Below are 24541 nucleotides of genomic sequence, written 5' to 3'. Positions count from 1 at the left end.
TATTATAGACTTACAAATACAGATACGAGAGGAAAGGATAAAAAATTAGATTTCCTAAAATTTTTTTCTAAATTTAAAAATACAAAACGCGAATCTTTACGTCATATGAAACCGTTTTGTAATTAGAAGTATATGTCTACGCCCAACAGTTACGAAGCTTTTGTGGATATGGTGTACTTTTCATTAGTATGCCTAAAAATGTATAGAAACATAAGTTTTGCTTGTCACTAACCCGAGCTGATAATAAAATAAAACGTGGTAAATGAAGGAATAATAGTTTGTGTAGCTTTGCCGAATTTAAAGCTGGTAACTCTGTTGATTTACTGTAACCGTATCTTGACGATTTGTTTTCAATTGATTCTTATTTTTAAGAGAAAAATCGAGGAAATTTAATTTATTCTTTACAATATTCTGTTAAATTAAAAAAAATAAAGTTATTAAAAGAAACATTTTGACGTCTTCACTTACCTTTGTGTAAAAAAGTTTCCATCCTTTCTTTAATTGGCTGCTGATGTACTTCATCAGAAGATTTAAGTATTTGAGTCACTTTCCTCTCGCAAGCTATAAAAAAACAAAAACAAAGGGCTGAAACAGACATCGAAAACTACACAAGTAATATATTGTCAGTGAAGTGAATCTATGAGTATCATCTGTCTCGTTTTCGTCATAGGCTACCGCGTTATTAAACAACAGAATTCCAGATTTGGTGAACTACAGAGCCGCGAAGCATTTTGTATCATAACATTTCTACTCATATTTACAAGAGAACGGTATGAAAATGATATGCGGGGTGAAGCAGTTGACCAATACATTACAGTGAATAAATTTCGCAAAATTTTGAGTAGTCCTCCTTACAGACTACCTTTAAATACGTAAGAAAGAAACAACTCACAATCTTTCAGCATTGAGAACTTTTTCTTTAGCGCATATTAACTTTGAAAATGCAAAAGTAAAGATGTTAACTGAGTAGTTCAAAAATCATTCATTATTTCATGGACCATTCACCTTTGCAAAGTTTGGATAACCTTAAAACATTGTCTTTAAGATGCCAAAAGAAGTAGTTCACCATCATTTAGCATTAAATCTCTTTAATTATAATCGAAACTATTGACTCCATAAATACCACGCTGGGTGGCGCCAACACGAAGAACAGGAGGAATGGTGCGTAGAAAGTAGCTTATAACCCTCTCAAAGCTCAGAATATTTACATCGGTACTTAATTTCGTGATAATCGTGAAAGCTTAAAAATAATATACCAAGAATCGGTGTTGTATGCAATCACGTAAACAGGGAAAGAATTCTAACCTGCCGTTTGAACATAAAGTTTGTCAAGTTCTTTCCTGACTTCGTCGAACTGCAATGTTCCGGCACGTTCCAGATCAGAAGGTTCTGGGACAGGAAGATGGCAATCAACGGCCGCTTTGTCCTGAGGAGAAAAACATTTAAATTTTAGTTATCACATTTGACTACAAAAAAAACATCATTCGAAATTATGCAAATGAATTTCAATTGCAGTTAAATGAAAGCCTTTCGCAGTAGAGAATGCTCTAAGGCTTACAAAAATAATGCATGGCTCAAGGGACGCCATGCATTAGTTAAACGAAATAACCGTTCTACATAAATCAAACAGAATTTGTGTTTCATTAACAGCAATCTTGCGAAAAGTTATTGAAAATGACAGATAACTTTGTAAGGAAACGTTTTTGGCACTTTATCGTTAAAACTGCCATCATGCTCAGTTGTGCCAAATATGTAAAACATAACTATCAGCCTGTAATGCGCAAATTTCAAATGTGGCCGAGGCGGAATGCAAAAGCAAAGAAGTATCCATTTTTTCCATCCCAACCGAGATAAAGTATTTCGGTTGGTATGAATGACCTCGGTTGGTGATAGTGGTTAGTGACTCTGACCCCCGTATCGATGCGCCAGGGTTCGAATCGGAAAAAGTACAGATATCTGTAAATGTATAGTGTCTGTGGGGCATGGTAACACTTTAACTATGCGGTGAGAGGTTGTGATAGGGAAAGAGGGGTGGGAGACCTTTAGACCCGTTTCTTGAATTCAATGAATAAAACAACAAAAATGGATTTTATGCATACATTTAATTAAAACATTATACTGAATGCAGCTCCTGCTCCTTGTTCGACAAGAAAAATCAAGTATTGAATTAAAATTTTTCTAATGCGAATGAGATTCGTTTTGTTGGCAGTTTCCCGAATTTCTTGACACGTATTACGATTATAAAATTAGTAAACTGAAGAGCATTACTTTCTATAGGAACACATAGGTTTAAGCTTAGGAACTGAAGTGTATTACTTTTGCATAAGGTCACTGAAATGAAGTGTATTATTCTTTTGCGAACGATAGATGCAATCGTGATGCCTTACCCCAATGAATTTCGTGGGCGTCCTCTGATTTCAGACGAGCGAGTTTAGACACAAAACAAAAGACGAAATCTCATACTAGCAATCCACTCTCAATTGCAGATGATCAGTGATCTCGAAATGTTTTGGATCGCGTAATTCTAAAACGAAAATAAATTTAGGTTTTACCTTTACATTATATTATACGCATTCTAAAGTAACTCACCCAAATGCTAGTGGAACAAGACACAGAGAACCAATGTAAAAACATTTTTGGGAGTACACCACTTTGCATACTCCACTTTGAAGACCTCTGCTTTTGACAATGGTGTAAGCGTTAATTCTTGAAGTATACGTGAATCAGTTTAAGTGAACAGTTTTGTTATTAAAATCTGTGTCTTGCATAATGTTATAGGAAACCGTCATAAATACTTTTCATTCATGACAATTATTAGTATGATTGTCATGAATACTTTTTATTCATGACAATCATTAGTATGATTATTAGTAACTGTACATAGAATAGCTTGTTTTTATGCCAGTCGTTCGTAATATTATCTTCTTAACAGTATTTAATCGTTTCAGTATTATGTGAAATATTTAAGCAGATAATGAACTGATAAAATAATTTTTCACACTTTCAAACTATTTGTAATATGGACGTTATACAATACCAAAAGAATTTTTTTATATTGAATTTAACTTCATAAAACTATTAGCTACAGATTAATTGTAATTTATTTCAATGAATAAAACAACAAATATGGATTTTATGCATATATTTAATTAAAACATTATACTGAATGCAGCTCCTGCTTCTTGTTCGACAAGATAAATCAAGTATTAAATTAAAATTTTTCTAATGCGAATGAGATTCGTTTTGTTGACAGTTCCCGAATTTCTTGACACGTATTACGATTATAAAATTAGTAAACTGAAGAACATTACTTTCTATACGAACATACAGGTTTAAGCTTAGTGAACCGAAGTATATTACTTTTGCATAAGGTCACTGAAATGAAGTGTATTATTCTTTGTGTGAATATACGAAGATTAGAGAGCAGAAGGATATTTTTTATAGCTATATTTTGACATAAATTTCTCTATTAAATTACACCCCTCTTATACAGACAAAACATACCTCTCTTTTATAAAACAGGCATTCTTCTTATAACACGGTTTTGGTCTTACACGGTAAAAAAATTGCAGAAACTCTCGTATAGCAAGGCAACAGTTTCATTCTAGCAAGTTAAGGAATATACATTAAACCCTCTTACAAAACTTTATCTATATATATACTTCGATAACATGATTTTTATTCTAAACATTTATAAAATTATGTTACATTCTATGCCTACGTCACAATAACAGTCTATTTCTTTATACACACTGAAATAAAATGATTCTGAGAATACCCAAATTCTCTCGCATCAAAATTCTTTTGAAATTGAGTCATGCTCATCATTTCTATAGTATGCATCGTGTGCTTCAAGTATTCAGCTGGTAGATTGCTTAAGTTACGTAATTGCGATTTCAGAAAAATATTTTAAAAAACTTTTTGGGTTACTAATTAACTTTGTCTTCTTCAGAAGTAATTATTGCGAAACTATATTCAAGCTCCTAACTACGTCTTAAAGTAAGAAAACTTTTAAAAGAAACATTTATTCATACAAATCTTGAATAACGTGTGAAAATGAGAAAAGAATCTGACATTGCAGAAAGTCTAAATTTAAAAAAGGCAACAGTGAAAAGTATTTAAAAATATTTTGCTTTTAAAACCTTTTGGAACACCATCCGTCTATTTGCTATTGGTTCTTAGTCTCTTGCAACGCGGTTTCACACAATATGATATTTTCTGGGAACTTGTCTACTGTTTTATAGAAGAGATCCTTTACTCTAAAATATGAACGATTATGATTTTAAATGAAAGTAATTAAATAAGACAGCTAGAAAAATCAATATTTGAGGTATGATATAGAAAACACAAAATATTTTCTGTGTCCCTTTGAAGTTTTCACTTCAAAGGGACACAGAAAGCAGCAGCAGTGAATTGTTACAGCAGTTACGATCAGTACCATAACAGTATTACGGGCGCAAATGTTAAGTGATTTTTCTGAATTTCGGATTTTTTTTTATTTTTTAATTTCTGAAATAGTTGTTTAGCTTATTTTTATATTTAAGTAACTTTTATACTACTTTCCGTCAGAATTTCTGTAAAAAATACACTATAAAATAATTTTATGTCAAATTGAATACTAGTATAATTAACCAGTTTTGCTAAACTTCTGGAATACGAGAGGGGGGTGAAATGAAAAGTATATAATTTTTATTTAGTTACATACCAGTTATCTGTATTGTTGTTTCTTTTTTGCTTTCCCTCCTCCTAAATCTTAACGTAAACCCTCAGCCGCGGAATTGTTAATGCAAATCTCGGGCTGCGGAAATTGGCACGAATTTTCACTACTTATCCCGCGATCGTACTGCTGATTTTGCCTCTTTTTCCCACAATAAAATTACTGGTCTAAATGTGACAAAGTACACTAGGTCCTAATGGGTAGGTTTAGTTTGATTTATTTGATTACGGTAAAGCTCGCAAACTATCTGCTTAAAGGTAGAGATGCCTTCGTTTAGGACTTTCCAAGGGGAACATCTTTTTAGTGGCGGGCACTAAACATTTCGCCACTACTAAGGCCAGAAGTGGTGGTCATTTTATTATAGAGGCACCTAATGGCCAATTTTATTATAGAGGCTCCATTATCTCCTATGAGGGCACATCCATGCCTTTTCTGGGATTCGAACATGAGACCTTCGGCATCGCAGTCGGCTCTCCTAACCACTATAGTCTGGGCGGCTTTCTAAAGGAAACTGGCACGTATTTATGTTAAATATGCGGAAAATTAAGAAAGTGATCATGCAGTAAGCCCTTTCGCCGGAATCGAACCCAAGTCAAACCAACAGCATTCAATGACTTTTAGCACTCGGGCGCTGGCGGGCCCATCTAGGGAAGATAGAGCTAATCTTTTATATTGTCCGATTTGAAAAAATTAATAAACTGAAATTAAAGGGGAAGTAATTTTTGTTTGCGTAGATTTTGAATAAAACGCTGTCTACTTGAAGGGCAATCATACACAGACCTCTCTTCTTAAGGAGCAAAACCATTTTGCAGAATAGGAGGAACAACGACCGTTTTTACACTGAAAGTAAGAGGAGGAGCAAAACGAGAATGAATGTAGCGTTATCAAGAAAAATAACGGGTTCCATTTGATAATAAAGTGAACTTTAGACTTACTGGAAGCGAATTAATCGGATAACGAATTAATCAGAACTTAGCTAAAAAGAATTAAGTTTGTTTATTGCGGAAGGATTAAAAAAAACTTACAATCACAAACCATCAGCGTAGACAATAACTGTCTTCAGAAATTAGAGAAAGGAAAAATAAAATCCAAGATAATGCTTATCTCTTTTGCATTTTGCTTTCTTGCATTTTACTCGGCTGTTGGCGGGCGCTTCCTGAAGGAAGGAAGCATTCATGAAATACATTCTCAGAGAAAGTGGCTTCTATTCACATTATACACGTGGAAAGACAAGGAAACGCCAGTGTAGCCAACCCTTCACCGGGTTTCGAAGCCGAGTCAAACTATGATAATGCCCGAGTTTTATGCCTATATTCAAGTTCTGATAATAATTACTTAAAATAAGCTTTAAAGAATACTTTACTTTTTCAAAAAGTCTTGAATATATTTTCACGACATAATGCAGCAAAGTAAGGGAGTTGTCCTGCAAAAAAAAAAAAAAAAAAAAGAAAAGCTCAATAGGGACTAATCCAAGTAAAATATACAGGGTATTTTCACTTTCAAATGTTTTCCCCTACCTTGCTCTTGATGTCCCTGAGTTTGGAAAGAATTTCTAGGCCGAATCCATCAGCTTGACCGCGGTTACCGTTACCTGAAACGAACGCATTTAAATTATGTTAAAACTCAGGAAAAAAATCCTTCTGAATTAAAGAAAAAATATTACCGTCTTTACACATCTGTTTGAATGAGGAACAATAATTCTTTAATAAAATATAAAACTTCGAGAAATTGCACATGCTAAATTGTATTTAGAATAGAGAATTTTACAATAACTTGAGATAAATGTTTAGGAATAGAAGTCGATATCTTTTGCCTTTCTCTCCTAATAAATACGAAATCAGAGAATACGATAATTATACTGATGGATAGTATATAAAAGCAAACAGTAAAGTAAATTTATATCTTACTTTTATACTCATGTCCTTTGAAGACTTTATGCGACCCTTATTTTGGCAAACGTTAGCCGTAGGCATGCACTTTCGGTTACAAAAGCGTTTTAAATGACTTAAATATTTATGCTTTAGCATTTTTAAATTTAAAAAGTCAGTTTAGTAGAAATTAGGAAATCTCACTTTTTGAATGAAAATTCATATTCATTGTAAAAATTAACACAGAAAATTTGACTCCCATGCTAAAAATATTGACTAAGGTATTAACTTCAAAATGATTTTTGCCACCTTTTAGGCTTTTCTTAATGATTAAATTAAAAATAATTTAGGATAAACCGATATAGAGTTTTACCTACCTTTATTTTATTTTTATATACATTTATTACCTTTAATTTAATTGAGAATACGCTGAAAAACAAAGCATTTTAGAAGAGATAGGTACATATTTAACGGAGGCGAACAGGTAACGTTGGCTCATACATCTTCCTGTAGAAAAGTACTTGGCATGGATTGTTGTATAACGTTAAAGCTCCAAAAGTCCTTTACAAAGACATCCGTTTCTTACACAAATACACACTTACTTACACAAATCAACACCACCCAAGACGCACCTCCGAAAAGAAACCCAAGGCACACTTCCGAAGTTATCGCGGAAATACAACAGATATTCAAAGACCGCTCTTCACAAGGAGATCCGCATTTCCTGGATAAAGGCACATGCTGGAATCCAGAGAAATGAAGAGGCGGACCACTTCGCCAAAGAAGAAGCACGGAAACTGAATGCACAAGCTCTACAGCTCAAATTACCAATGTCCCATTTCACGAAACTAACACGCATTTACCGAAAATGAACAGTGGCAGCATGAGTGGGACAGAGTTCCCCAAGGAAGACACACTCATGATTAACTACCACAAAGTTTTAACAGAACGCCTAATCTCGTCCCCTTATATCACTAGGTTTGTTGCCTGCCATAGACCCTTCCCCACTTATTACCGGGAAAGAGGTAGCACTACAACAGATTGCTGCCTACATGCAGCCCTGAACACTAACTACATGTCCCTTTACAAAGCAGCTGCATGTAAATCTGCCGGATCACGCGACACAGCGTAAACGTTTCTTGCTTTTATAAAGACATCAAATAACGTGTTTTTAATAAAGAACCTAATCAAAATTACGGCAAATTAGAGTTATTAAGAATTGGCCTGTGCAGTGTGAACTAACACACGCCGTGCCCAAGTTACACGCAAAGTGATCGGATCACACGTACAATACAATAAGCTTGATTTGTACAATTCAGTATTTGTATGCAATCCAGTAATTATGTAATTCAGTAAATGTACGTATGGCACGCAAAATTGAGAGTATGATTATGTATCATGAATATTATTCTACTAGGAATCAGTAATTGTATGTACATAGAACAATCTAGTTGTACGATTATATACTATGTATGTTTATCTATTATGTTATCAATTATTATATGTATCATGTGTGTAGTAAAGTATGACCCGTTCAGTGTGAATTGACACACGTCATGCTCAAATTACACACAAAGTAATCAGATCACACACACAACACACTAAGCTTGATTTGCATAATTCAGTGTTTGTATGTAAATCAGAAATTATGTAAGGCAGTATCTGTATGTATGGCACGGAACAATTCAGTCGTATGATTATGTGTCTCGTATGTTTTTGTATTATGAACCAGCATCAGTAATCGTATGTACGGCACTGAGCAATTCAGTTGTATGATTATATATCATGTATGTTTATTATGAATCAGTATGTTTATCCAATATGTGTATCAACTAGCCTTCGTCTCATATATGTAAGCAAAGTATTAACAAAAGTTTTTATGTACGATGCAACCAGCCCTTGTATGGCAATATTCAACCTTTCCGTTACGGCGTTTTTCTGGACAGTTGAGAGATTCGGACTATACCCGAATAGTCTGTGTAAGCCCCCCGGGTGTCCGGATCCTGCTCTCAATTGCCACTATTCTTATAGCCCTCACATGGTTTTTCATTACTGATTAAACAGCAATAAAATAACATTAGGTATTATTATCATTTGTTTTTCGCCACTTTTTCCTGAAGATACAGTCCGCATAGAGACAAAGATAAATGCGTTTTAAGGAAAACTGGCTGCCATTCATTTTACCTAAGGGGAACACTATAAAAATCCCATTCGACATTAAATATCTATGTACAGCGGTATCATACACTTAACTAGTTGTGGGCCGCTATGAATAACAAATTCCATTCTTCATTATTTCCACCTTGTAAGTACATATTTAGCATTTCAACATGGCCTAGCTTTTAAACTTTTCACCTTATGGGTCTAAAGAAAATACATTTTATCATCACAAGTTTTAACCCTTAGCTCTCCGTTGGCTCCGGTACGGAGCCGTCCGTCATTTGTTCCGTAACTCCGTAGGCTCCGCGGCGGAGCCCAATGCTTTTAGAATGATTAGGCTTAAAATGTTACGGAATCGTCGGCGTTGGCAATTGTTATCTGTAGTAAAACGGGCTCAGTCTCGCTACTGTTACGATTGAAACATTATTTGACCCAATTTTATGGTTAGCAACATGGAGAAAAATAATTATTGTGATGAGAATATAGATTTGAGTGATTGTGAAGATGTGTTTGATTTTTCATTGTTAGAAGATATTGTGGAAGACAATGTTGATTATAATTCCGACTCTTCGATTAGTGGTTCCGAAATTATACTACCAAAGAGACGACGAATGGTAGTTATTGAAAGTGAAAGCAAAGAGTCGCCGGAAGACTTAGATGAATGGCGCGATGTCACGGAAGAATTAGATATTCCGGATATAATACATTTTAGTGTATCGCCAAAGGTCATTGGACCACAAATTCCTACAAATATTGTACAGCCGACACAATATTTCAAATTATTTTTTCACAAACGAACTGGTAAATGAAATTATAAAAGGAACCAACAATTACGCAGAAAATGTTCTAAAGAATAAAGAAATATCTAGTAATTCTATTTGGAAAACGTGGCATGTGGTGGAAGAGGATGAGTTTTGGGCTTTTATTGGAGTTATTATCAATATGGGTACGATACCCCTGGCGAATATGCAGGATTATTGGTCAGTTAAGGAGAATAGTCACATCCCTTTCTTTATTAAAATATTTACAAGAAAGAGATTTATGCAGATATTCTGGATGCTGCGTTCCACTGCGAAAATGTGCCGGAGTTGCTGGTAGGCAGTGGTACAAAAACGTGCGGAGAGCTAAGGGTTAAATTTTAAACCAATAAAAGCTTCGTTTATATATCTGAATGAGTTTTGTTTTAATATATTATCACCAAAGCCCGGACTTTTATGACCAGAAAATGTACTCAAAATAGAAAAAATACCCTTAAAAAATTAAATGGGTGCTCAAAATAAAAAATATAAAAAATGGCGTATTCAATGACAAATGGATTAGATCCCAAACTATTACACATACCTGTGACTTGAATATTTTCTTCCTCATTTTCAAGCTTGCGCAAATGTTTTTTACAATTGCCCTGAATTATTAAACGCTTTTTGATGTTTAGAAAGTAAAATATATTCTGTTGTTAGAATATAAGTTTTTATATCGTAAGAAGCTTCTCTCGAGATCTACTGCAGTTATTGCAGCATACTTGGAAACAACAACTGCATCGTTTATCGTTAACTCTTCAAAAGAGTCTACTTCCCCTTTTTCGAGATGAGATATATTTTCCACATAGTTTGGAAGCCACAGGGTTTAGTCAAAACAGTACTGAATTTAGAAAACGCAGTATTTGAAACTTTGCCTCTAACCTAGTTTATCAAGTAATTCATTGCATCGACATGTTCCATATTTTGCTCTTGTTGAATTCAATAGCTGAGATTAGAATCCAAGGAATTGGATCTGATGTAAGCAAATAAGAAAGTGGAGCTGCTATAAGCCAAATTTCCTTCAATTTTCTCTGTGGAGAAAGCATTCTCTGCAGTTTGAATCGAAGTAAGTGCATTCACATCAAAACTATTCTGAAGTGACTTGAAGAATACATTCACAAAAAGTACATACACGTACTAAGCCTCAAAATGCTCAAAAATGCCACAAAATTATAAGAAATACTTCAAAAGAAGAAAATACCTAAGCAAAATACATGTCATCAAAATCCGTGTCTTGCTTATCATATAAATTCATAAGTGTGAAAGGATATTTACCTCCGTTCATGTAATTGCCGAGGGACAAAACTATGCTGATGATCCTTTGTACATTTTTGCCCTCTAGACACTGAAATAAGAAATATTTAAATAAATCACATAATCAAGTTATTTACATTACAGTCCAATATACCATAATTATGAAGTAGAGAAGGAGGTTCTAATAACAGTTACATTTTACAGCAATATTGCTCATCTTCTGCATGCGATAAACCCATGAATACTTGCTATAGCTGTGTAAGGATTCAATATTGAACACTTTGTATTTAATACAATTATATATTTTTATATAAAAGCAAGATTTGGAAAATGCTTAGGAAACTTGCCTCCGTAAGAGAAAATAATCCAACTTTGAGAATTGCGAAGCGTGGAAGAAATTATTTACATTCCTCGTAGGAGAAACCATAGATTCACCATGCAACAAACATTCACAAAAATGTAAAAAACCAATTTACATTTTGAGATGAAAAGTTTGGTAAAAGGTTTCAATAGAAATCGATTTTTCATGTAATCTTGGAGTTTTCTTCAACGTAGAAGTAAGTCCCGCTTGAAATTTTCTCAAATTTTTTAATCTGGAAGATAGTTTACTTTTTAAAAGCGAAGCAGGCTTTACTAGAAACAACTAATTTCAAGTCTAGCTTGTTGAATACTATGAGAAAAAGATGCCTTATTTCTGACAAAGCATTAAAATGTATTCTGCTCAGAAATAGATTATTTAGAAGAAAAATGAGTTCGCAATCTTATTTGTTAAATTTCTATATTTGTAATTATTTTAATATGTAATTTGCATTTATCCGACAAAAAGTAGGATATATGAGAGAACTAAGAGTAATGATTACAGGTGGGAAACAAATATTCTCAAATTTCTAAAATCCTTTATATAAGATAAAAATAAAAACACATTTCTAATGCTAAAATTTCAAATTTGCATGATAACTAATATACTGTTACGTTATTTTCTTCCTTCACGTTCGTACGGGGTTCGTAGATTTGGGAGTGAATAACGACGACACTTGATGAAGTATCGAAACACACTTTATTTACCAATATTAATCAGAACAGCTCCAAAATCCCTTTTACAGTCGTCGAACTGTTATAAACACGCTGACACGTTCAGAGACACAGCCTTCACACTGTCAGGCGATAACGGTGGATACAGCTCCCAAATCTGCTTGGTCGTTCTCGGAACTTCACGTACTCTCGAGACTCTCCACGCTACAACTCGCGATGCACTCGACGACACACGAGCACAGCTCCCGATTCTTCGGTTCTAAACCGGTAAGAATTCGTTTCAGAAAGCTCTCCATCAGTCCATGGCATATCGCCAAATGTCGCCGAATGGGCGATTTCTAGCCAAATATGGCAACCCTGCCTTCTTTTGCCATTTTATGGTAACCCTAAAACTGCTTTGCGGGGAAGCCATCTCACCGCGCCTTGACATTTCGTAACAATACAGATAGAAAGCATCCGGATGATATAGCTATATATCCGGAGCAAATCCAAAAAGAGAATACTCGGAAGGGTTTCGAATATATTCACGTTTAAAAATTGTTACTGTTTCAAATTGGAAAAAAAATTTCCACAATTTTGGTTAATTTGTTTCTTTATGACAAATTTATTCACAAAGTTTTTACGAACTTTGTTCATATACAAAAGTTAAATTAAATCAGCGTTTGAAAACCTTGGAAAAAATCAAAATGTTTTAGTTTTAATTTATTTTATTTTTGTAATTTTTTTAAAATTTTTTTTTGAAGCTGTGGATGACTACGACTGGTAAAGCAATTTAAAATGGGATCTTAAAACTTTAAAGACAAGCTATTTTAGCTATTTTTATATATTTAAAACTACGATTTTAATAATGTAATGAATAGGATGTTGTATGCCCTAGTATTATGGCCTATTATTATTTACATTCTGCAGACTACAGAGCAGCCAAAAATTTTTTGTTCTTTCAGTGCGCTCGACGACAGTTAATATCTGTGCTGACACATTTAAAATTTGAGACAGATCATTGGGACAGAAAACAAGGGTTAAACTTAACAAGCACACAGGTACGTTGATTGGTCATTTTAATTTAAAGCATTATTCGATTTATTACAAAATGGAGAACTTACTAGGTTTTAAATAATATCTGAATATTTGGCTAATGAACTTGCAAATCGGTTAGCAGATATTTCAATTTAAGGCTAAATTGTAACTCACCTGACAGGTTAATTTCAGGTTATCCAGCTTGCTTTCGATTTGAGCGAGAGTTTCTGCAAAGGAGGCATGAAACATCATACATTCTATACGGATGGCGTAATCAGGAATTCGAGAAAGTTCCCATAAAAACCTGAAAAAATGATTAGCATTTTGTTTTGTATATCTATAACAGGCACCGTATATAGTTTTTTGTCACAGCATAAATGTTTCAAACGCTCTATCAGTTATATTACAGAATAAAAGAGTCATTTTCAAAACCTATAGTGTCAAAACACTCCTCACTTACGTAATATTTATTTTATTGTCATCTTTTAATGAGAAATATTTTAAGTGGGATAAATATTTCGAGTTTTAAATTCTTTGCAAAAGTATATTAGAAATTATAAAATATTGACACTGATTTTAATAAATTTATTAACACATTACGTTCATTTCTCATATATCTCACGTGAAACCGGTTACGCAAAATAAAATATAAAATGCTTGGAATAATAGTCTAAATTTATATTAAAATTTTCGTTTATTTATTGTTTTTTATTTCTTTCCTTCAGTGAAATAATTTTATTTTATATTTTTTGTTTAACTAAATTTTTTGCCACTTGTTGTATTTGTCTCAAGTATTATGTTGTAAATCCTTTAATTCTGAGTCGCTCCATACTTGAACTGTAAACATAACTCAGTGACTTTTGGCGATCTAATCGCAAACTTGCCGACATTGTAGACTTTGCCAGAAAACAATTTTCAAACTGTAGAAATGCTGCGCAACCCTAAAAATATGATTGTGTTCAAGCATAGAGTTAGCTAAGCTGAACATTATGAACCAATTTAAGCTCTTATGTATTGCTTATTTCTTCAGATTTTACTTTGTTAGTCATTTTTGTGATTTGTGATGTATTTGCAATGTTATGGTTTAGTTTGGTTTATTTAATTATGGCAAAGTACTCGAGAAGTATCTGCCCAAGGAAAGGGATACCTTCGTGGTGCTAGGTGAAGCCAGGCAAATAAGTCCCCCCATAAAAATTATACAGAAGCCAAGGGAAAACCTAATTAGAAATAATAGCAGTAACTGATCGAAAGAGCTATTGTCAATACACATTGACAGTGAAGGGATTGGCGGACGTTCTCAAACATGCTAGAAATACCTGATGGAATTCTTGAGGAAGATTTCTGTTCATATTCAACAAGTTTCTTAGATGAAGCTCTCGAGATATCACAAAAAATCACGATGTGGTAGATCGGGGTTTGCGAGAAACGTTAGCCGATAAGAAAACATCGTCCATTCCAACGGCCCAGGAAATGTTGTATCCAGATAGCTCCGTATGTCTTATCAAAAATGAAATGGTATTCCTTGGTGCTGGGACACATGTCACTGGAATATCCTCCTATAATTCTGATAAGACTTTCTGCTGAAATCATATCTCCAGCAAAGTCTGTTTATTAATTTGTAGTTTCAGAATTTGAAATTGCAGTACTCCGGTTATTGCCAAGCAAGTATCATCTAGTTCTTTCACGTTTCAGTATTTTTATCAAGCATTCTATTTATCATTTTGGTGTGTTGTACAACCTCTTTAAGCTTGTTTTGAAACACCCTGTTTAAAACTTTCATTATCAGCACAGAGCAATGAACAGTGATTGGAGCGAAGGGATTTATTATTGTTCGCTACTTAATACTCGCTAAATAAAATTAGATCTATTTTGGATTTCATTTACGTTGGCGAACGGAGCTAGCTTAGTTTCGCAATCAATCTTAGGGATGAATTAAATTGTACAACTCCAGTGCGCTAGAGTAGCGTTGATTAGGTTTGTTGTATTACATGTACATTCCCCTTATGTGTTCATTGGCGTATAAAAGGCTGAACTCTGAATTAAATATTTCAAATGAAACGTACGAAACTGAAAAGATCTAACAATCAAATGTAAAACTCAAACTTACTGTTCTGGTTTGTCGAGAGGCACATCGGTCTGGGCGGCTCTGTGGTTTGAGATAGATTGCAATTCGTCGGGAGTAGGCCGCTGTCGAGGAAACCAGATGTCTTAGTGAGATAAAGCGAAACGGAAAAAGAAAAAGTAATTTCAGAAACGCAGGCATACTTACGATATCATAGACGGATTTGAGCGTTTCGATATCGACGACGGAACTATCAAAATTGTACAAAGCTGTAAGTAAAGCATAATATTATGATATCTTGTAATCATAATGTAACATTACAGTATTCATTTCAGAAATTGTACTTAATACGTTTTAGCGTCAGACGGGTATAATCGTTTCCATTTTAGACTGTTCTATCGCTATAAACAGAAGGTGAAAAGTAGAGATCCGGGGGAAAAACACCCACAAAAAAGCTAATAATTTAAATACTAAATAAATTTTTCATTTTGTGTATTAAGTTACTGTGTTTCAAAAGTTGATAAAATCGATACATTTGATAAAAGAAATTCATGAGATCAAGGATTTTAACTACAGACCAACTAATAGCAATTTGCGTATCATAATATTAAACACATTATTAGGCTCTGGAAATTTAGATATTGTTGAATGACAACCAGTTGACCTCTGTTCAAGAAATGTAAAAATTCTGAAATATCCCGGAAATTAATAAAGTAAACATAATTTTTCAAAAACAACTATGAAAACTCTATTTATGACTTGATAATTATGATATTAACTTACCATGCTGAATTTCTGTAATATCCAGATGCCGACTAGATATGAGTATACCAACATTCTGGGACCTTTTTTGATCTAAAAGCTTGGCTACCTGGTTGAAAAAAACGGCGTTATATTAGAAAACAAATACGTTAAAAGGAGAAAAATCTATAATAAAAAGTTACATAAAAAATAAGCTGAGAGAAACCGGAACTTATGATTCTCATTGAAGCTAGTGATTACTATCACCGGTAACATTGGCTAGTGACACTGGCTGCTGTAAAGATGGATACAGGTTCGGAATCCTGGAGAAGACATGGATTTTTGGAAGCTTATAATGTCTATGCTGCAAGGGAGCACTCATCACGGTGATTCTAAGCAGGAAAGAGGGGTAGGAGATCCTCGAACCGCCCTTTTTTTAAAATTAGGGCGGAAGTTCCACAGTTAGCTAGGTTCAGCAGTACTCAATCACCTTCGGAAACGCTAACCTAGCTTCTACCTCTAACAGGAGGCTACTCGAGTGCTTTAGTTTTAAGTTTCACTGATCATGATAAGTATACGTCTCCTTGCGCAACATTTCAAACAAATCATCACCAAACATCAGGCTAGTCACAGAGACTACATAATCACAATGAGATGGAAATGTAATGAGCCTTGGATGACCTTCAAACATTTGTAAGTGTGGTAGAATTTTAGTTTCATACCAATACTTATCATTCCCTGGAAACGAATCATCTGTATCGTTAACGTCAAAATCACTTGAAAGCATTGCCCCATTACGAATCTTTACAGGTCTAATAATGTCACTGTCGCAGGAATCGTCCTCACAGCCATCAGAACATTTATTCTCACGGTTTTCCGCATCCGCAATCTCGCTAGGAACATCTGCTAAATTATTGTTAGAAACTTACGAAAGTATTTTAGTTTCATTCATTTCTTTCCGTTTCTTGAAAAAGCCAATTTCTAAAAAGGACGAGGAAGGCGAAGATTGCGACTATTTGAATTACGAAAATTTAAACAAAACAGGTAAATAAGGTACAAGCAAACACACAAAAAACACACGAAGACAAATGAATTGAGTTTAATACTCTGTTTTTTTTTTCTTTTTATGTGATGTAATTGAAAACAGACAAAGTAGATACAATATATCAATACAGGGGCACCTTAAAACAGCAGATCTCGTTATCCGTCCGTAATAGATGACGCGCGAAACAAACACGTACAGTGGGTAAAAAAAGTATTTGCACACCTACATTTTTGTTTGCAATTCATAAAAAGAAGCATTAAGAAATAAAAAAATTGGTACTGCCAAATCAGAATAAGTTTAATCATCCAAAACAAACAGAAAAATTACAATAATATAAATAACAATGCTTTTTTGTAACAAAATTAAAATATCTCGTATCAAAAAAGTATTTGCACACATGCATGAATACAAAAGAAATAAAATATATAAGCAAATTTCAAATAACTAATATTTAGTATGCATGCCTTTAGCATCTATTACTGCTTGTAATCTTGCTGGCATTGATTTAATTAAATTTTCTGTAACAGTAGGCTCAGTATTTGGTCACCCTTCAATAAGGGCTTGTTTAAGGGCAGATTTGCTTGAAATCTTCCTTTTTCTTATTTTTAAATCCAAAGAATTCCACAGATTTTCCAAAGGATTTAAGTCTGGTGATTGTGGTGGAGCGGCAAGTTTTCTGAGTACATTATAAAGCAACCACATACGAGTTATACCGGCAGTGTGCTTGGGATCATTGTCTAGCTGAAAATAGTACGAATTACTGATACCCAATTTTATTGCACTTTGTGGCAAGTTATCTCGCAACACATCAATATAGGTTCGAGCTGTCATATTCCCATCAATGAAACACAAATTACCAATTCTTTTGCTAGCCATGCACCCCCAAATCAAACAGAACCTCTTCCCTGTTTAACTGTAGGTAACACATTTTTGGTATGAAAAGCAGCACAAGGTTTTCTCCAAACTAATTTTCTGCCATCTGATTTAAAGATATTGAACTCACTCTCGTCGGAGAATATGACATTTTTCCAGAAATCGATTGGCTTATTGATATATTCCTTAGCGAATTCAAGTCTCTTCAGTCTGTTTCGTTCAGTTAGGAGAGGTTTTTTCCTTGGTGATCTCCCATAAATGTGTGCATCGTGCAGGACATTTGGAACACTTTGGGCACAGATTTGAACTCCAGATGTTGAAGGGACATCATTGGCTAAAGTAATTGCACTAACAAATGGATTTTTTGATGCTTCTCTTATGATTTTTCGCTTCATTCGCAGTGAAAGTTTCTTTGGGCGTCCAGAGCGCAAGTTATTTGATGTAGATCCTCTTTCTTTATAACATACCAAATAGTAGAGAAGCAAACATTTACTTTTTTACCTATTTCTTGATAACTTAGGCCATTTTCACGTAGAGAAAAAAAATTTTCTCGCAATGAAATCGACAATTCAGATTTCTTAGGTGCCATTACAATTTGAATCGGCAATCAACTGATAACGTTTCGACAACACCTCCTTTTATAGTCGTCTTACATATATTATTTACTGCGGGATGACTGTCAAATAATAGCATAAAATGCAAATTTGCTAGAGTTGAATTGAGTGTGCAAATACTTTTTTTGACATAAGCTATTTTAATATTGTTGCAAAAAATGTTTTTTATTAATATTATTGTATTTTTGTAATTAATTTAAATGAATAGGCTTATTATATTTTTTAAATGCCAATTTTTGTATTTATTAATGCATTTTCTTATAAATTGTGAACAAAAATGTATGTGTGCAAATACTTTTTGTACCCACTGTAATTAGTCTGCAGTTCATAGGTGGTGTTTCAATATGCTAAGCTATAATTTTTTCTGGCAAATTTGGTTTAAAAATACTGTAATTTATCATTAACTTAACAGAATTAAAAAAAAACTGCATTAAAATTCCCATTAATGTGAATCAACATAAAACATCCAGGCAATCAATATCTTCAAAAATTGAGCTTATATCCTTATCCTGAAACTTGTAGAGTCATTACGTTTTTTTGAAGCAGGAAACATGAAAAATGAGCAATGCCCTCGCCGGGACTCGAACCTTCACCACTCGAATACGCGCCGAGTGTGCTACCGTTATACCATGAAGGCATGCTGGACGAAGGGATAAAATACCTTATAAACTAAAGCCATTTTCATAGAATACTTTTACGATTTATGGCAGGGACCACACATATCTTTAGTTATGCTAGGTTAACTGGAAAATAAATAAACTTTACTAAAATAAATAAAAGCTTACACGAGGTAAACAGTTTGCAAGAGATCAGGGAGAAACCAAAGATTGGGCTAATTCTCCCGTACATGAGAAGCATATTATACATTAGCAAAAACACTCAAATAACAAAGGTCAAATTACAATTGCACGATTCTGAATTGAATCATTGAACTAACTATCCGCTTCAGAGAAGCCGGAGTTATAAGGTTTCTCAGCACCACTAGAAGCTTAGAGAAAACCCGCTCCTACACTTTTGACGATGCATTTTGCGAAAACTTCTAGATTGACAGCAATGTGGCGACAAAAATTCTAGCCAAATTTCATCAAATGTATGTCTTCTGAGTGTAATGTGTAATTCACATGTCGATTGTTTCAAATTTACAAGGTCTACAATATAATACGTGAAATAAAAACAAAACATAACCAAAACTTCGATTAAACGAAAATACATAGTAAAATTATGATACAAAATACATGAAATAAATAAAAATATTAATAAAGTTGTTAAAGATTTATTGTTAAAATTCTTTAAGTATTATTGGCTCATAGTTAATCCTCGAAGGATCAGTAATTAAATTTTAAAAAGTCAATAAGGATCAGCCAATAAATAATAAAAAATCAATAATTAATGCTTGAAATAAAATCTTCTTAAAACAGTTGACCAATCAATCGTAATACAGATAATTACCAGATTAAAAACGCATCGGAATTATTCATATAGACTACAATAAGTGATCGAAGTAATTTATATCCTCAAAAGTTGAAATAATCCCGATTTCTAATAAAAAATATTCTATGGCTTCGAAACATGAGTATCCATGGGTTAATGTTATAAACCGCAGAAACATCTGAATTCGGAAAAATAATCGAGATTCAAGAAATACTGAATAACCGAGATTCAATAATAGAGATTCAACTATATATTTACAATTTATAATATTTCAATAAAATATGCATAAAGGAAAGCATTTTTCAAATTAATAATTCATAATATTATCACACAGAATGCAACTGTAGATGAACTGCACAATACTTTGCTTTGGACAAAACATTTAGTACTGGATTATGGAACATAAAGTATGCTCATTAACACTTAAATTTGGACTCTAGAGATCAGAATTGATTCTTTCATTACTATATACTTCATTTCAATAGCGTGCAGATTCTGAAAGGTGTTGATCCTTACTGTTCATTTACTTGTGTTTTTCTATTATATATGACTGACATTTATCTATAATCTTCTACTTTAAACGTTTTGCATTTATTGTTACCATGTTTGTTACTGTAGGCGGCTGTCAATTCCTGTCTTAACTATTCTGGAAAATCTTAATATAATAACTTCAGATGTATTTCTTCAACGTACGCAATATATCCAAATAAATCTGAATATTGTACAAATGTAAACTTTGAAATTTGACTTTGATATTTTAGTGCCCGACTGATCTGTTTTGGCCCCGACCTAAGGTTGTGGCCAGTAGATAGTAGATGGTAGATGGTTTTACCTCTGAGTAACATATTCCGTTTGTTGCCTTTAGGCTAACTTAGGTCTCAGTAGGTCATTAGGCTAACTTAGGTCTCAGTAGGTCAGTGTTGTAGATTCACTGAAATGACTACATACAATATTCAACAGACGTATATGAAGATCAGTCAAAATCAGAAGCATGCCATAATAGATTCCGTTATCTGGCAATGCTTGCTAAGAGAAAGAGAATAGCTACGATTACAAAGGAGTTCACTAGAGCTACATTAATTTTTTGAATGTTGGTCTTTATATTGCATTTTTTATGCTCTTATTTAGTTTTCCCAGAAATAGACAATTCTGAATTTTTGCGGTTTATTAGACATGACCAGATTTTAACGCAAATTTCATAGTATAACCATGGAAATCTTTCAAGCTATATTTGTTTTTACAGTTGTTCTTTCAATTTTTTTTCGCCAATCTTATTCTAACAAAATATAATTTCTGCCATGCTCGATTCTATATTTATGGACCTCAAATAAGGAGTTGCCTTTTATTCTAGGTTTTTAACCAGTTAACTGTGGGGCTCTCGTTTAAGAGTGCACACCGTTTTGTGTCGCCAGAATCGAGCCATGAGTATATTCGTCCATCACAGAGTAAGTTTGCGCTGTAAGATATTGGATGAAAAAAAGGGGTTTATTTTATAAAATTGAAACTTTTATGACTAATATTGACTTATTTGGTTAACATAAGCCCATATTACATACATATTAAACTAAAAACGCAATAAATTAAATTAAATATTATACATATAAAAGTAAGAATTTAAATTTCCGCCGTGGGGTGATATTCAGCAAAACAGGGTACCGTACACAATGGGATTTTGCAAATCGAACACCAGTAACGCGATTCCATCCTGATCTTACGTTTGTAGCAATGCGAACACCTTCACTTAGGATTGTTTTTTTCCGATGTTCCGAGTATATAATCCGGAACACGATTTCTGCCTAATTGGCTTATATTAGGTCTAAATGGCCGAGTTTGTGTCCATTTATTTCTTTCAATTGGATACGTCGCAAAAGCGTCTTCAATAAATTTGAACAAAAAGTTGATACGCGATCATGTTACATTTTTTTTAATATAATATGAATGCATTCAGACACATAATGTCTAAGAAATGGAGAAATATCTTTTTGAGTCGTTTTCTTGCTGTGGAGTACGGTATGATAATTCCATCGCTCCCATCCACTCCACCTTTTTTTTTATTATAATCAATCACTAGCTCCGGTTTCTTTTTTTATTATTTTTCTTTTCTCTGTTTCTATTACGTTGTCATTATGTACGCGATTCCATCCTGATCTTACGTTTGTAGCAATGCGAACACCTTCACTTAGAATTGTTTTTCGACCTGTTGAAAATTCCGACTCTGTTATCGGTATTGTTATGTACAGTACTTACTAAATAAACCTCCCTTTTATTTTTCAATTTCATTAACATAATATACGCATGACGAGTATACTCGTCAATACATAAAATCCTGTTGCTTCTCCATGACGAGTATACTCGTCAATCACAGTTAACTGGTTAAAATAAACGTTACTACTTTTGCAGAACCGTATTATAAACGGAAAGGAAGATGATTTTATCTATGAAGCGGATGACGGTAATATTAAATGGTGAAATGTAGAGCAATGATATTCACGCTGACTTGCCTTTCGCAGATATACTAGAGAATTGCTAGAAAATTCAGACTCTGTTATCGGTATTGTGAAATTTGATTGATTATTAGGATTATTATTCGGATCAAATAAAATAAAAACATTCTTTCCATTTTTTTTAAACTATTCTATCATTTGAATTAAGTCATTTTGTATTCGCATATAAGGCAATCTGCATGTTCTGTAGCTAAAAATTCTTGGCTTATACAGTAGCAAAGTTGGCACGTCAGAGCTATTTTTATGGATTAATTAGCACATAGCTTGCCTTGTATTCAAGATAAGAAGTTCGGTTAGTTGCGACAAATTTGTGTTTGAAAGTAATGAATGCAAGAAATGGTGTCGTACTTCTTTTGTCTTTGACTGGGCGGTCTTTGGCTTTTCATCAGAAGTCTTTTTCTTTGTTATAGGCTTCGAGAAAAGTTCTTCGAACTCGTCCCAGCTTTCGAGTGGAGTCTCCTCCAGATTGTCCCAAAGGCACTCACTCTCCCTGAAAACAAATTCCAAGAAGAGTTTTAGGGGAAAAAAAAAAAACCGAATTCTACCATAATCAATGTTGTTATTATTTTAACAGGGCACACTAGTATTCAACAAAAATAAATCTAAAGTAGAGAATACTAAACTAAATATATCTTGTCAAGAAGATGATCAATAAAGGAATTTTAAAGGTAGCATTAAAATCTTAACAAAGAAATAAGAGAGCCCTAGGAATGCCCATTAAGGTAATAACTTTTCTATCTGTTGTTAACATTATGTACAAGTCAGAATTACAAACTATTTCTGAAAATTTTGAGGAACCTCATATTTACTATACTTACTGTTTTACTGCTGCAGGAGTGTTCATTTGGATTCTTGTCCAGTATAAGGGTTTCATAGCCGTTTTAGGAATAATAGCTGGCTTCCGCACTAGGAAAGGACAGATTACATATATTATTTCGTTTTAACAGAAAAGTTAGCGATTAGCAAATGATAATGTTATGCATTAAATGCTTTAAACACTGGAAGCTTGAGACAATTTTTTTAGTTGGGACATACAGGGGTTGGACAAAAATATGGAAACACCTTTAAAAAAAATGTTTCTTTGCTTAATATGGTGTAGGAAACCCGTTGGCATCCAAAACAGCTTGCAGTCTTCTCGGAATGGATAAATACAGTTCCTGTATGTTTGCCAAGGGAATATTATACCATTCTTCCTGCAAAACGGTGGCAAGTTCAGATAACGATGTTGGCGGTGGATAATGAGAACGCACTTTCCGTTCCAATGTAGACCACAAAGGTTCGATAATATTCAGGTCTGGTGACTGTGGTGGCCAGGGGAGATGGGACAGCTCATCCTCGTACTCAGAAAACCAGTCCTGGACAATGTGAGCTGTGTGAACAGAGGCTTTGTCGTCTTGGAAGACACCATCACCACCGGAGAACAAAGTTTGTACCATGGGATGAACTTCATCGGCCAAAATGTTCACATAAGTCTTGGCAGTCATGTGCCCTGACACAGTTATCATGGGGCTAGCAGAGAACCATGATATAGCTGCCCAAATCATAACAGAACCCCCGCCATGTTTCACTCTTGGCAACAAGCAGTCTGTATTATAGGCTTGAGATGGCGTTCTCCAGACGTAAACTCGGCCAGAAGTGGGAAACAATGTGAAAGAAGACTCGTCAGACCATATTACTCGCTTCCACTGCTCTATAGTCCAGGCTTTATGACTTAAACACCACCTTTTCCTGTTACGGGTATTAGCATCACTGATGAGTGGCTTCTCAATTGCAGCATGGCCAGCAATTCCCTGTTTATGAAGCTCCCTTCTAATTGTTTTGGTACTCACAGGGTTCGGTAACACAACATTCATTTCAGCAGTAACTTTTGCAGCTGTGGTCTTCTTATTTTTCGTCACAATTGCCCTTAATGATCGTCTGTCACGATCACTCAGGACACACTTTCGTCCGCGCTGTGATTTAGCAGATGATGTTTTTCCGCTTTTCAAATATGCAGAATAAATCTTCGATACAGTACCTCTTGAAACACTAAACACCTCGGCTACCTTGTTTATGGAAGCACCTACCATACGTGCTCCAACAATTTGCCCATGTTCGAAGTCTGTTAACTCTGACATAATGCAATGACAACTTCACATAACAGTACTCCGACAACAACTGAAATGTTTAGCACATTTACGAAGTTGTATAGGTGGCGTCAGTAGTCAAAAATGCCAGCGCCACCTACATATTTCATTAAAATCAATCTTTCTTTTCAAACATGCATTTCACAAGGTGTTTCCATATTTTTGTCCATCCACTGTAATTGTCTTATTGAAGTTAAATACATGCATCATGTTACGATATGTCCATAGAATCTTTCTACTATATTAAAACTTAACGGAACATGATAAAGTGTTATTAAAAAGAATAAACTGATTTCCTGA

At 34.0% G+C, this 24541-nt stretch overlaps 1 protein-coding gene across 1 annotated transcript in view; it reads right to left on the bottom strand.

Moving 5' to 3' along the window:
- Positions 1–24541, bottom strand: part of LOC118200302 (uncharacterized) — a 129410-nt gene that overhangs the window by 14725 nt on the left and 90144 nt on the right. Inside the window, exons 15-25 of the mRNA XM_085810462.1 lie at positions 22934–23021; positions 22464–22605; positions 15691–15778; positions 15115–15176; positions 14953–15032; positions 13020–13149; positions 10818–10887; positions 6235–6308; positions 6081–6140; positions 1306–1426; positions 469–561 (exon numbers count right to left, since the gene is read on the bottom strand). Of these exons, the coding sequence (XP_085666588.1) occupies positions 469–561; positions 1306–1426; positions 6081–6140; positions 6235–6308; positions 10818–10887; positions 13020–13149; positions 14953–15032; positions 15115–15176; positions 15691–15778; positions 22464–22605; positions 22934–23021 (1008 nt within the window). The remainder of the gene's footprint in view (positions 1–468; positions 562–1305; positions 1427–6080; positions 6141–6234; positions 6309–10817; positions 10888–13019; positions 13150–14952; positions 15033–15114; positions 15177–15690; positions 15779–22463; positions 22606–22933; positions 23022–24541) is intronic.

Source organism: Stegodyphus dumicola, chromosome 2 (assembly GCF_044657685.1).
Source record: "Stegodyphus dumicola isolate Sdum_Otavi_A_Nest chromosome 2, ASM4465768v1".
In the NCBI taxonomy this organism is placed as follows: Eukaryota; Metazoa; Arthropoda; class Arachnida; order Araneae; family Eresidae; genus Stegodyphus; species Stegodyphus dumicola.
This window is presented reverse-complemented; position numbering and strand designations above follow the sequence as displayed.